We start from the raw sequence: 12,335 nt of genomic DNA on the forward strand, positions 1-12,335 counted from the left end.
CAAAAAGTGAATTGCTTTGCCACATTTTTTGCAGTATTACGTTAGTGCCTGTTGGAAACAGAATGCATGTTTTGGGATATATATGCTTCCTCCTTTTCACTCTGTCATTTAGGTTAGTATTGTGAAGTAACTACAATGTTGTTGATCCATCCTCAGTTTTCTCCTATCACAGACATTTAATTCTGTAACTGTTTTAAAATCACCATTGACCTCATGGTGAAATCCCTGAGTGGATTCCTTCCTCTCCGGCAACTGAGTTAGGAAGGATGCCTGTATCTTCGTAGTGATTTGGTGTATTGATACACCATCCGAAGTGTAATTAATAATTTAACCATGCTCAAAATGATATGCAATGTCTGCTTTTTTTAAATTTTTACCCATCTACCAATTGGTGCCGTTCTTCGTGATGCATTTGAAAACCTCCCTGGTCTTTGTGGTTGACTGAGGGACCTTATAGATTATTGTATGTGTGGGGTACAGAGGTAGTCATCCAAAAATCATGTTCAACACTATTATTGCACACACAGTCCATGCAACTTATTATGTAACTTGTAAATCACATTTTATCTCCTGAACTTATTTAAGCTTCCCATAACAAAGGGGTTGAATATTTATTGACTCAACACATTTCAGCTTTTCATTTTTTATTAATTAGCCACAATTTCGAAAAACATAATTCCGCTTTGACATTATGAGGTATTGTTTGTAGGCCAGTGGCAAAAATCTCAATTTAATCTATTTTAAATTCAAGCTATAACACAACTAAATGTGGAAAAAGTGAAGGGGTGTGAATACTTTCTGAAGGCACTGTAAACAAAATGCTATTTTAAAATCGACAGCAACAACCATACTGTACCATCAAAGGACAATTAATAATATATTGTATTTTAAATTGGGGGGGGGGGCTTATATTTGCCCTGTTACAGAAGCGTGTAATGGAGATGTTTCTTGCATATCCCCCTGAGACAGCCGCAGGGAATGGGGGTCACAATTGTACAGTGACCTTTGGACAATTAGAGTTAAGGGCACAGCAACATATTTTTCACCTTGTCGGCTCCGGTATTCGAAACAGCAGCCTCCGAACCTAACCTCGAGGCTACCTGCCACCCCCTATATAATCACTTTTATTTCAGTCAATGACATAAAGTTACTATTGTCAGAATGTCCGATTTTAATAATGTCAGATTGTTGTTACACAAAGCTTACCCTGCACATACATATCAAAGTGCAATTAGAAGGCATATTGTTCACTCATTGAAATGATATAATATTCTAATATAATTGTGAGTGACATAGCCCCAGGGTAACGCTAGACACTTTGATGCATGGGAAAATTAGCATTTCTTTATTTTCTGTATTTTGTCTGGTAGACCAGTCAGTGAATGGAACTGAAGACAGTTGATTTTGTGGAGCCTCTGAATACAGGCAATCATGGAGGTGGAGGGATATTGGCAACACCTTTGAAGGCTAGGTCTTTTATGGAACATTCAGCTGGTTGATGAAGGCATTCATTTCATCACCAGTCAGTGGTTTTTATCTAAGAGCTGCAGAAGACACCCCTCTCCCTCTTTGTTGTCATGATCAATAATTGCAAGGCGGTTTCATTACTCTATTGACACAACTGTACTGATTGACCATAGATTGGATCGAAATGACTGATGGAGAGAATAAAACAAACGCCTCTACAATGAATGAGTCTCCAGTCTACTTCCATGTTTGTTAGAAAGGAATAGAATTACAAAGCAATAAACATCACACTTTGGTATTCTCAAATGTCATTCCAATTGGTTATTTTTTTGTATCCTTGTTGGATTCAATCACGTTTTTATCAGTTATCTTTGGAAAGTTTAGTCCATGAACCAAGCATTACTTGTGCAAAATCTCAGTGCTGCTTACATGCACATTTTGAGTAGTTAATTAGGGGGAAAATGTTTTAGAAAAAAAGTGAATCTGGGATAGTTTTGTGTCCAATAAGAACACAAAAATGTATACACTGTGCCTTAATGAACGCCACCCTGTTCTATATTTTCCAGGCAGAGCAGGACAACGGCCACCCCCTGCCTGCATTTGCTAACCTCCACATCGAGGTTCTGGATGAGAACAACCAGTCACCATTCTTCCTGGAGACCACGTACCAGGGCTTCATCATCGAGTCAGCACCAGTGGGTACCACAGTGTTCACCGACGCCAGCCTCACCACCGCTCTGGGGATCAATGTTCTGGACAACGACATTGAGAAGGTAAGACCTCATAGCTGACCGGTCTCTTCATCAATTCATTCATTTGTTTATTCATTCATTCATTCATTCATCTGTTCCTTCTTTCTTTCATTCATTCCTTCATTTGTTCATTCATTCCTTCATTTATACACAATCTTTCTATGGAAGACTGCTGTAGATGTTGATGAGAGAGTTTGCGATCATGTTGAGGTCAAGAGCAGAGAGGTCGAGTGCAGAGAGGTCGAGAGCTGATCTTTTTACAGTACATACTGTTGATTCAAGTGTTTGTCTAGTCATCAAATCAAATCAAATTGATTTATATAGCCCTTCTTACATCAGCTGATATCTCAAAGTGCTGTACAGAAACCCAGCCTAAAACCCCAAACAGCAAGTAATGCAGGTGTAGAAGCACGGTGGCTAGGAAAAACTCCCTAGAAAGGCCAAAACCTAGGAAGAAACCTAGAGAGGAACCATGCTATGAGGGGTGGCCAGTCCTCTTCTGGCTGTGCCGGGTGGAGATTATAACAGAACATGGCCAAGATGTTCAAATGTTCATAAATGACCAGTATGGTCAAATAATAATAATCACAGTAGTTGTCGAGGGTGCAACAGGTCAGCACCTCAGGAGTAAATGTCAGTTGGCTTTTCATAGCCGATCATTCAGACTATCTCTACCGCTCCGGCTGTCTCTAGGGAGTTGAAAACAGCAGGTCTGGGACTTGTAGCACGTCCGGTGAACAGGTCAGGGTTCCATTGCCGCAGGCAGAACAGTTGAAACTGGAGCAGCAGCACGGCCAGGTGGACTGGGGACAGCAAGGAGTCATCAAGCCAGGTAGTCCTGAGGCATGGTTCTAGGACTCAGGTCCTCCGAGAGAGAGAAAGAAAGAAAGAAAGAGAGATTTAGAGAGAGCATACTTAAATTCACACAGGACACCGGATAAGACAGGAGAAATACTCCAGATATAACAGACTGACCCTAGCCCCCCGACACATAAACTACTGCAGCATAAATACTGGAGGCTGAGACAGGAGGGGTCAGGAGACACTGTGGCCCCATCTGATGATACCCCCGGACAGGGCCAAACAGGCAGGATATAACCCCTAGTCTAGAGACAGTTCCATGATCCAAGTATGTCAGCTGCAAATAAGGTGTTTGCTCTTTCAAGATGATACTATAGGAATTAATCAGCAAAAAAACATACATGGCTTTTTAGTTTTGAAGCCATTTTATCACCATCTCTCAGTTGAGAAGGTTGTTCAATCTTTTGTTTGTCCTATTTTTTTTAGCTCATCCCTGGTGATCAGCCCGTATGTTTTAGCTGCTGCATTAGTGCTGCATGATTATTAATGTGAAGTTCTCTTCGTCTGTTTTTCTACTGATCCGCCTCTTTTTAAACTATCCAATTCTCATATTTGCATTTCTGCTTCACTCGTGTTTTTTATTGATTGTTGTTTCCATTTTTTTGCCAGCTTGGTTAGTCTTTGAAGTGATCTATTTTTCTCTAACCTGAGAAGCTTGTAGTAATGTAGGAAAAGGTTCCCCACAGTACATGGAGGTGTTTATTACATTGTAGTGCTGGGCAATATGGACAGAAATCTATATTGTGATAAATTGCCTGAATTGAAGCGATAATGATGAATAGAATGATGCGTTTATAACATTAAGGTGCACCAGTTTTTTGGTTATGATCCTTTAAACTACTTCTACTAGTCTGATGGTTGCAGCCATCAATTGTTCCATTAACAATCACCCATATTAGCAAAATTATTTCATTTCAAATTTCACATTTCTCTAGTATAGGCTACTTATCAAAATGTGTATTTACTATGGATCCCCATTAGCTGCTGCCAAGGCAACAGCTACTCTTCCCGGCTGTCACAAGGGTCAGACCAAAACGTAGCGGGAATGTGTATACTCATCTTCTTTTTATTTTGAAGAAGGAGAAACAAAAATAAACATGTATACAAAAAAGAACAAAATGAAACAGTCCTGTCAGGTGCACAAACACTAAACAAGGAACAACTACCCACAAAATCCCATAGAAAACACACCCCTCTTAAATAGGACCTTCAATTAGAAGCAACGAGGAGCAGCTGCTTCCAATTGAAGGTCAACCCCATTAACTAAACATAGAAATAGAAAGACTAGAACGAACATAGAACATTAACCACAAACCCCGATACACATAAAACAAAAATCCTTCTTACATAAGAACATAGCCCAACGTTTGGACACACCTACTCATTCCAGGGTTTTTCTTTATTTTTACTATTTTCTACATTGTAGAATAATAGTGAAGACATCACAACTATGAAATAACACACATGGAATCATGTAGTAACCAAAAAAGTGTTAAACAAATCAAAATACATTTTATATTTGAGATTGTTCAAAGTAGCCACCCTTTGCCTTGATGACAGCTTTGCACACTCTTGGCATTCTCTCAACCATGAAGTATTCACCTGGAATGCATTTAAATTTACAGGTGGGCCTTGTTAAAAGTTATTTTGTGGAATTTCTTTCCGTCTTAATGCGTTTGAGCCAATCAGTAGTGTTGTGACAAGGTAGGGGTTGGTATACAGTAGTTAGCCCTATATGGTAAAATACCAAGTCCGTATTATGACAAGAACAGCTCAAATAAGCAAAGAGAAACAACAGTCCATAATTACTTTCAGACATGAAGGTCAGTCAATCCAGAAAATGTCAAGAACTTTTAAAGTTTCTTCAAGTGCAGTCTCAAAAACCATCAAACGCTATGATGAAACTGGCTCTCATGAGGACCGCCACAGGAAAGGAAGACCCAGAGTTACCTCTGCTGCAGAGGATATGTTCATTAGAGTTAACTGCACCTCAGATTGCAGCCCAAATAAAGGCTTCACAGAGTTCAAGTAACAGACACATCTCAACATCAACTGTTCGGAGGAGACTGCGTGAATGGTCGAATTGCTGCAAAGAAACCACTACTAAATGACACCAGTAAGAAGAAGAGACTTGCTTGGGCCAAGAAACATGAGCAATGGACATTAGACCAGTGGAAATCTGTCCTTTGTTCTGATGAGTTCAAATTTGAGATTTTTGGTTCCAACCGCATTGTCTTCGTGAGACACAGAGTAGGTGAACGGATGATCTCCGCATGTGTGGTTCCCACCGTGAAGCATGGAGGAAGAGGTGTGATGGTGTAGGGGTGCTTTACTGGTGACACTGTCTGTGATTTATTTAGAATTTAAGGCACACTTGACCAGCATCGCTACCACATATTCTGCAGCCATCCCGTCTGGTTTGCGCTTAGTGGGACTATCATTTGTTTTTCAACAGGACAATAACCCAACACACCTCCAGGCTGTGTAAGGGCTATTTGACCAAAAAGGAGAGTGATGTGCAGCATCAGATTACCTGGCCTCCACAATCACCCAACCTCAACCCATTTGAGATGGTTTGGGATGAGTTGGACTGCGGAGTGAAGGAAAAGCAGCCAACAAGTGCTCAGCATATATGGGAACTCCTTCAAGACTGTTGGAAAAGCATTCCAGGGGATGCTGGTTGAGAGAATGCCAAGAGTGTGCAAAGTTGTCATCAAGGCAAAGGCTGGCTACTTTGAAGAATCCAAAATATATTTGTTTAACACTTTTTTGGTTACTACATGATTCCATATGTGTTATTTCATCGTTTTGATGTCTTCGCTATGATTCTGCTATGTTGAAAATAGTAAAAAGAATGAAAAACCCTTGAATGAGTAGGTGTGCCAAACTTTTTACCGGTACTGTATATACTCCAGATATATGGCTCTGGTTGTGAGCATTCTGGGTTTAGTGGTCCCTACAGTCAGTGGAGTTGTTTCTCACATGCCCATCTGGAGCAGGCCCGTGTGACTTGGATTATTTTGGGGAAACCCCATGCTGATGGAAGCTGTGTCATCTCCCACTGAGCGGTGGCGATGGGAGGGGAGACCTGTACTAACACAGAGCCGTTTGTTAAGTGTCTGGGGTGATTATTATTCAAATCACTTTTATTTGCAGCAGTTGAATTTATTTATGTCTCGCTCTGTCCGGCGTAACTTCGATATCCACTGAAAGCAGCGTCAACAATATCCACAGTGCTGAGGAGTGCATATTAGTAATGAAGGCAGTCAAGTCTGTCTGTCACCAGTCTAGTATTAAAAGGACTGGCTGCTTCTCAAATGGCAAGCTATTCACAATATAGTGCACTACTTTTGACCAGGGACCATAGGCATTCCCATTGGGCTCTGGTCAAATGTAGTGCACAATATATAGTGCTATTTCAGACATATACATTGTGTTATTGCAGGGGTGGGTGGAGGATGAGGCTGGACTCTTCATTTCTAGTCTGTGTTCGTACATGTACTGTGTTGCTCCGTGACACAAGGACTACAAAGCCCTGCAGAACTTCAAATGGATTAGGTAGAGATGTGGGGTTTAACATTGTGAAACATGTTTAGATTGGCACAACAGACCCCGCAACACAGCTATACAGATACTGTGGACAGATGGCGCATTGAAAACAAAACATCCTTAGTATTCGTTGTAATGCATTCAGCAAATAAGATAAAGATATCAACATCAGTGTCATGGTAACACTGTGCTATGTACATAGAGCTGCATAATAATTGTAGATTTACATTGTCACTCAACACCACCATGGACAAACAGTTTTTTTCGTATTTCATGTACTTATTTGATAGTCAAAAGTATTTTTTTCCAACGGTTGTGTGTGTTTATCATGTGTTTCCTTCTTCTCTGAAACTTTGATTTGAAACTGACTGACGAGGTTTCATCACCTTGCTTTTATCAATCCAAATCCAGTCAGTCAGTTGTTTGTGAACTTGTGTCATTTCTTTTCCTTCCCTTGAAGACGAAAGATCCCATGCTGCAGATATCCTTGGACAACTACAACACAATCTTCACAGTGACACCTTCAGGGATTACGCGCTACCTGACACTGCTGAAGCCTGTGGACCGTGAAGAGCAGCACAGCTACACATTCACAGTAAGGCTGGCTTGACACCACCCCTCCTCTCTCTCCTCTCCTCTCTCTCCCTCCCTCTCTCGCTTTCTCTCAATTAAATTCAAGGGCTTTATTTGCATGGGCAACATATGTTAGCATTGCCAAAGCAAGTGAACTAGATAATAAACAAAAGTGAAATAAACAATAACAATTAACAGTAAACATTACACTCACAAAAGTTCAGAAAGAATGAAGACATTACAAATGTCATTATGTGCAAATAGTTAATGTACAAAACGGAAAATAAATAAACATAAATATGGGTTGTATTTACAATGGTGTTTGTTCTTCACTGGTTGCCCTTTTCTTGTGGCAGGTCACAAATCTTGCTGCTTATTGTTTTGTCATGATTTGTTTGGGTCTAATTGTGTTGCCATCCTGGGGCTCTGTGGGGTCTGTTTGTGTTTGTGAACAGAGCCCCAGGACCAGCTTGCTTAGGGGACTCTTCTCCAGGTTCCTCTCTCTGTAGGTGATGGCTTTGTTATGGAGGGCAATGGGCAATGGGTTCTATAACTGATTCAAGTATTTTTAGCCAGATCCTAATTGGTATGTCAAATGTTATGTTCCTTTTGATGGAATAGAATGCCCTTCTTGCTTTGTCTCTCGTTCACAGCTTTGTGGAAGTTACCTGTGGCGCTGATGTTTAGGCCAAAGTATGTATAGTTTTTTGTGTGCTCTAGGGCAACGGTGTCTACATGGAATTTGTATTTGTGGTCCTGGCGACTTTTTTGGAACACCGTTATTTTGGTCTTACTGAGATTTACTGTCAGCGCCCAGGTCTGGCAGAATCTGTGCAGAAGATCTAGGTGCTGCTGTGCCCTCCTTGGTTGGGGACAGGAGTACCAGATCATCAGCAAACAGTAGACATTTGACTTCAGATTCTAGTAGGGTGAGGCCGGGTGCTGCAGACTGTTCTAGTGCCCTCGCCAATTTGTTGAAGAGGGTGAGGCTTAAAACTGCATCCCTTTATCACGCCCCGGCCCTGTGGGAAGAAATGTGTGTTTACAAATTTTCACCGCACACTTGTTTGTGTACATGGATTCCATAATGTCATATGTTTTTTCCCCAACACCACTTTCCATCAATTTGTATAGAGAGCCTCATGCCAAATTGAGTCAAAGGCTTTTTTGAAATCAAGAAAGCATGAGAAGACTTTGTTTTGTTTGTTGTCAATTATCGTGTGCAGGGTGAATATGTGGCCTGTTGTACAATAATTTGGTAAAAAGCCAATTTGACATTTGCTCAGTACATTGTTTTCAATTAAAAAATGTACGAGTCTGCTGTTAATGCAGAGGATTTTTTGCTGTTGTTTTGCTGAAGTTTGCTGTTGACGCATATCCCACGGTAGTTATTGAGGTCAAATTTGTCTCGACTTTTGTGGATTGGGGTGATCAGTCCTTGGTTCCAAATATTGGGGAAGATGCCAGAGCTGAAGATGATGTTAAAGAGTTTAAGTATAGCCAATTGGAATTTGTTGTCTGTATATTGTATAATTTCATTGAGGATACCATCAACATCCCAGGCCTTTTTGGGTTTGTTACGTACGCCTCTTGGCGGAGGGAACGCAACACCCTGCTACAACTCAACTCCATGTGAAGTAAAAAAGGTATTTGATCGTAGGTGCGGGGGAAGGATGACAGAGGCAGAGAAAATTACAGTTTACTGGGAATTTATTTCCTTAACATGGTAATGTGGGGAAAAGGGGCTGGACGGAACCAAAAAAAGTTAGAGCCCCCTCTCCTACCTTACCTAATCTTTTAACACCTCCTGGCGTGCTAACCAAAATACAGGGGGTGGTCTGCCCAGGTCTTACCTAGTGTGCATAGACAGAGTAAATACTACGGGTTATGTATTTTCGCAGGCCTCTTGCCTAAACACTCCCAAGGTGCGTTCCCCTTCCCCCCCAGGAACAAATAAAACAGAATAATTACTAACTTAAAGGGAACAATTTCAATAATCAAAAACACTAAGTCCTATTGGCATACACATACCTCAGGAGTAGCGGCTACAAAATACGTTCAACAAAAACTTTCATGGGCTAACAACCAACACAGGACATCAAAGAAGCTCTCCCCTCCTGATAAAGGAACACTGGCTTTTATCCAGCTGTAGAACGAGTTGGTAATTGAAGACAGCTGTTTCCCCTGACGAAAGGGAGGGTTCAGAGCTCCAATCATCGTGGGGGCCAACCAATCAGCTGCTTGAGGAATCCAGGATTCCATATCCTGAAATACACACACACAAACCCACAACACAGAAACTGGGGAACATAACACGCCCATCCCAAAACCTGCAAACTCCCAGTTTGCAATAACAAAAACCAACACGCATCCCCAGTTACTAAACCCGTGATAGAGCATCGGACCTCACGTTCGCCGAACCCTTCACATAGTGAATCTGTATATTGTATCCCTGTGCAATCAGAGCCCACCACATATGGGGGCAGTTCTGATTGTACATTTGCCTAAGAAAAAAATTATGGTCTGTGAAGACCAGTACAGGCAAGGCACTGGAGCCCACATATAGCTCAACAAACTGTAAGGCTAGCAATAAAGCCAGCGTCTCTTGTTCAATGGTGGAGTACCTTGACTGACACGAGTTGAACTTACGGGAGAAGAAACTGACGGGTCGATCCACTCCCTCTTCATCTTCCTGCAAGAGAACCGCACCCACCTCCACTATACTAGCATCTACCTCCAACTTAAAAGGTTAGTCAAAGTTGGGGGCGGCAAGCACTGGGGCACTACAAAGCAGCACTTTGGTGGACTCAAAAGCATAGTTACATTCCTGGGACCACTTAAATGGTACTCTGGGACTGAGCAGAGATGTCAGGGGAGCTACTACTGTCGAATAATTCTTACAGAATGTACGATAGTACCCTACCATCACCAGGAATCTGCGCAACTGGCGGCGAGACGTGGGAGCAGGAAAAGCAACAATTGCTTCCACTTTGCCAGTTATTGGGTGCATTTATTTTGTCCTGTAGTTCATTCAAGGTAATTGGATAATCCAGAGGGTAGTCTTTAATAGTTTATTCTAAGATTTGATAGTCTTTAATAGTTGATTCTAAGATTTGAATTATATCCCTCTATCTGTATCTCTCTTTCCCTCTCATCTCTCTCCCCCTCTCTCTCCCTCGATCTCACTCTCTTTCCCTTTCTTTCTCTCCCTCTATCTCCCTCTCTTTTCCTCTCTCTCTTTCTCTCTCTCTCTCTCCCTTTATCCCTATCCCCCCCACCACCATCACGTTAGCCCCTGTTACACAACAAAGCACATCAGTAACTGGAATCCACAGTCACACTTGTCCCCTGATACCATATTCTAGAATGGCAGTAGTTCCACTAGTACTGTACCATTAAACATAGACACTATTACAGTATATCAGCAAGGTTTCTTTCTTTGCTTCTTGAAATGCTGTAGGCCCTCCTTGGTTGGGGACAGAAGCAACAGATCATCAGAAAACATCTGTCAATCCCTCCCTCTCTTTCTCTTTCTTTCTTTCTCTCTTTCTTTCTTTCTTTCTTTCTTTCTTTCTTTCTTTCTTTCTTTCTTTGTGTCTTTCGTTCTTTCTTTCTCTTTCTTCTCTCCCTCTCTTTCGCTCTCTCTCTCCCCCCTCTCTCTTTCCCTTTCTTTCTCTCTCTCCCTCTCTTTCTCTTCCTCGCTCTCTTTCCCTCTCTTTCCCTTTCTCGCTATGTCCCTCTCTTTCTCTCTCTCTCTCTCTCTCTCTCTCGCTCTCTCTCTCTCTCTCTCTCTCTCTCTCTCTCTCTCTCTCCGTCTCTCGCTCGCTCCCTTTATCCCTATTCTCTCCCTCTTCTTCACCCCCCACCATCACGTTAGCCCCTATCACACAACACAGCACATCAGTAACTGGAATCCACAGTCACACTTGTCCCATGATACCATATTCTAGAATGGCAGTAGTTCCACTAGTACTGTACCATTAAACAAAGACACTATTACAGTATATCAGCAAGGATTTCTAGTGAGTAGTTTTCCAATGTTCTTGAAATCCCTTGACAGTTTGTTCATCCTCAATGTCCTATTTGTTACATTTCTGTCACATTGTATCCTCGGCGAACGGCATGCTGGGTTTTGTTGTTGTTTTGTTGTATAATGCTGGAGTGCATTACACTGTCATTCCCTTTACGGCCATTGGGATAGAACAATGGTGTTTGTCGACAATAATGATCTGTTGTTGCTCACACAAAAGTCACGCTTTTCTCCGTCCAGCTAGCCATTAGCACAGGGCCTGTACTTCATTTAGTGTGTGTGTGTGTGTGTGTGTGTGTGTGTGTGTGTGTGTGTGTGTGTGTGTGTGTGTGTGTGTGTGTGTGTGTGTGTGTGTGTGTGTGCCTGCCTACCTGCCTGCCTGCCTGCTGTGCGTGCCGTGCCGTGCATGACTCACCATGTGTGTATTTATATGTGTTTCTACGGTGTGTCTGCAGCAATTTGTAAGTAAAAAGTGAGAAGGGTTTGTGGATTTGATTGTCGAGATTAGACAAAGCAATCAGTGTAAAAGCACTTATTGAAAAATGTAATTGTGGCAAAAGATAGATGGTGAATCCTAAATGTAATGTGATGCAGTAGCCTCTCTCATTATGTATTTTTGCATTCCCCTGAGCCAGCACCTACAAAATGGAAATGATGAAACCATGAATCACCAACTACTGAGCTTTCATTCAACAGTAATACTCTCTGCTGCTGGCTAGTGCACTGTGTCCAGCTGTAAGACCATGATAAAGCACAGCAGAATTCACAACAGCACAGCTCAGAACAGCACAGCTCAGAACAGCAAATCTCAGAACAGCACATCTCAGATCAGCACATCTCAGATCAGCACAGCTCAGAACAGCACAGCTCAGATCAGCACAGCTCAGATCAGCACATCTCAGAACAGCACAGCTCAGAACTGCACAGCTCAGAACAGCTCAGAACAGAACAGCACAGCTCAGAACAGCACAGCTCAGAACAGCACAGCTCAGAACATCCCAGTTCAGAACAGCACATCTCAGAACAGCACATCTCAGATCAACACAGCTCAGAACAGCACAGCTCAGAACAGCTCAGAACAGCACAGCTCAGAACATCCCAGT

At 42.0% G+C, this 12,335-nt stretch overlaps 1 protein-coding gene across 1 annotated transcript in view; it reads left to right on the forward strand.

Moving 5' to 3' along the window:
* Positions 1-12,335, forward strand: part of LOC106578947 (protocadherin-15) — a 143,230-nt gene that overhangs the window by 60,606 nt on the left and 70,289 nt on the right. Inside the window, exons 10-11 of the mRNA XM_082965525.1 lie at positions 2,034-2,240; positions 7,090-7,224. Coding sequence (XP_082821651.1) covers positions 2,034-2,240; positions 7,090-7,224 — 342 coding nt within the window. The remainder of the gene's footprint in view (positions 1-2,033; positions 2,241-7,089; positions 7,225-12,335) is intronic.

This window comes from Salmo salar, chromosome 19 (assembly GCF_965601325.2).
Source record: "Salmo salar chromosome 19, fSalSal1, whole genome shotgun sequence".
NCBI classification, from domain to species: Eukaryota; Metazoa; Chordata; class Actinopteri; order Salmoniformes; family Salmonidae; genus Salmo; species Salmo salar.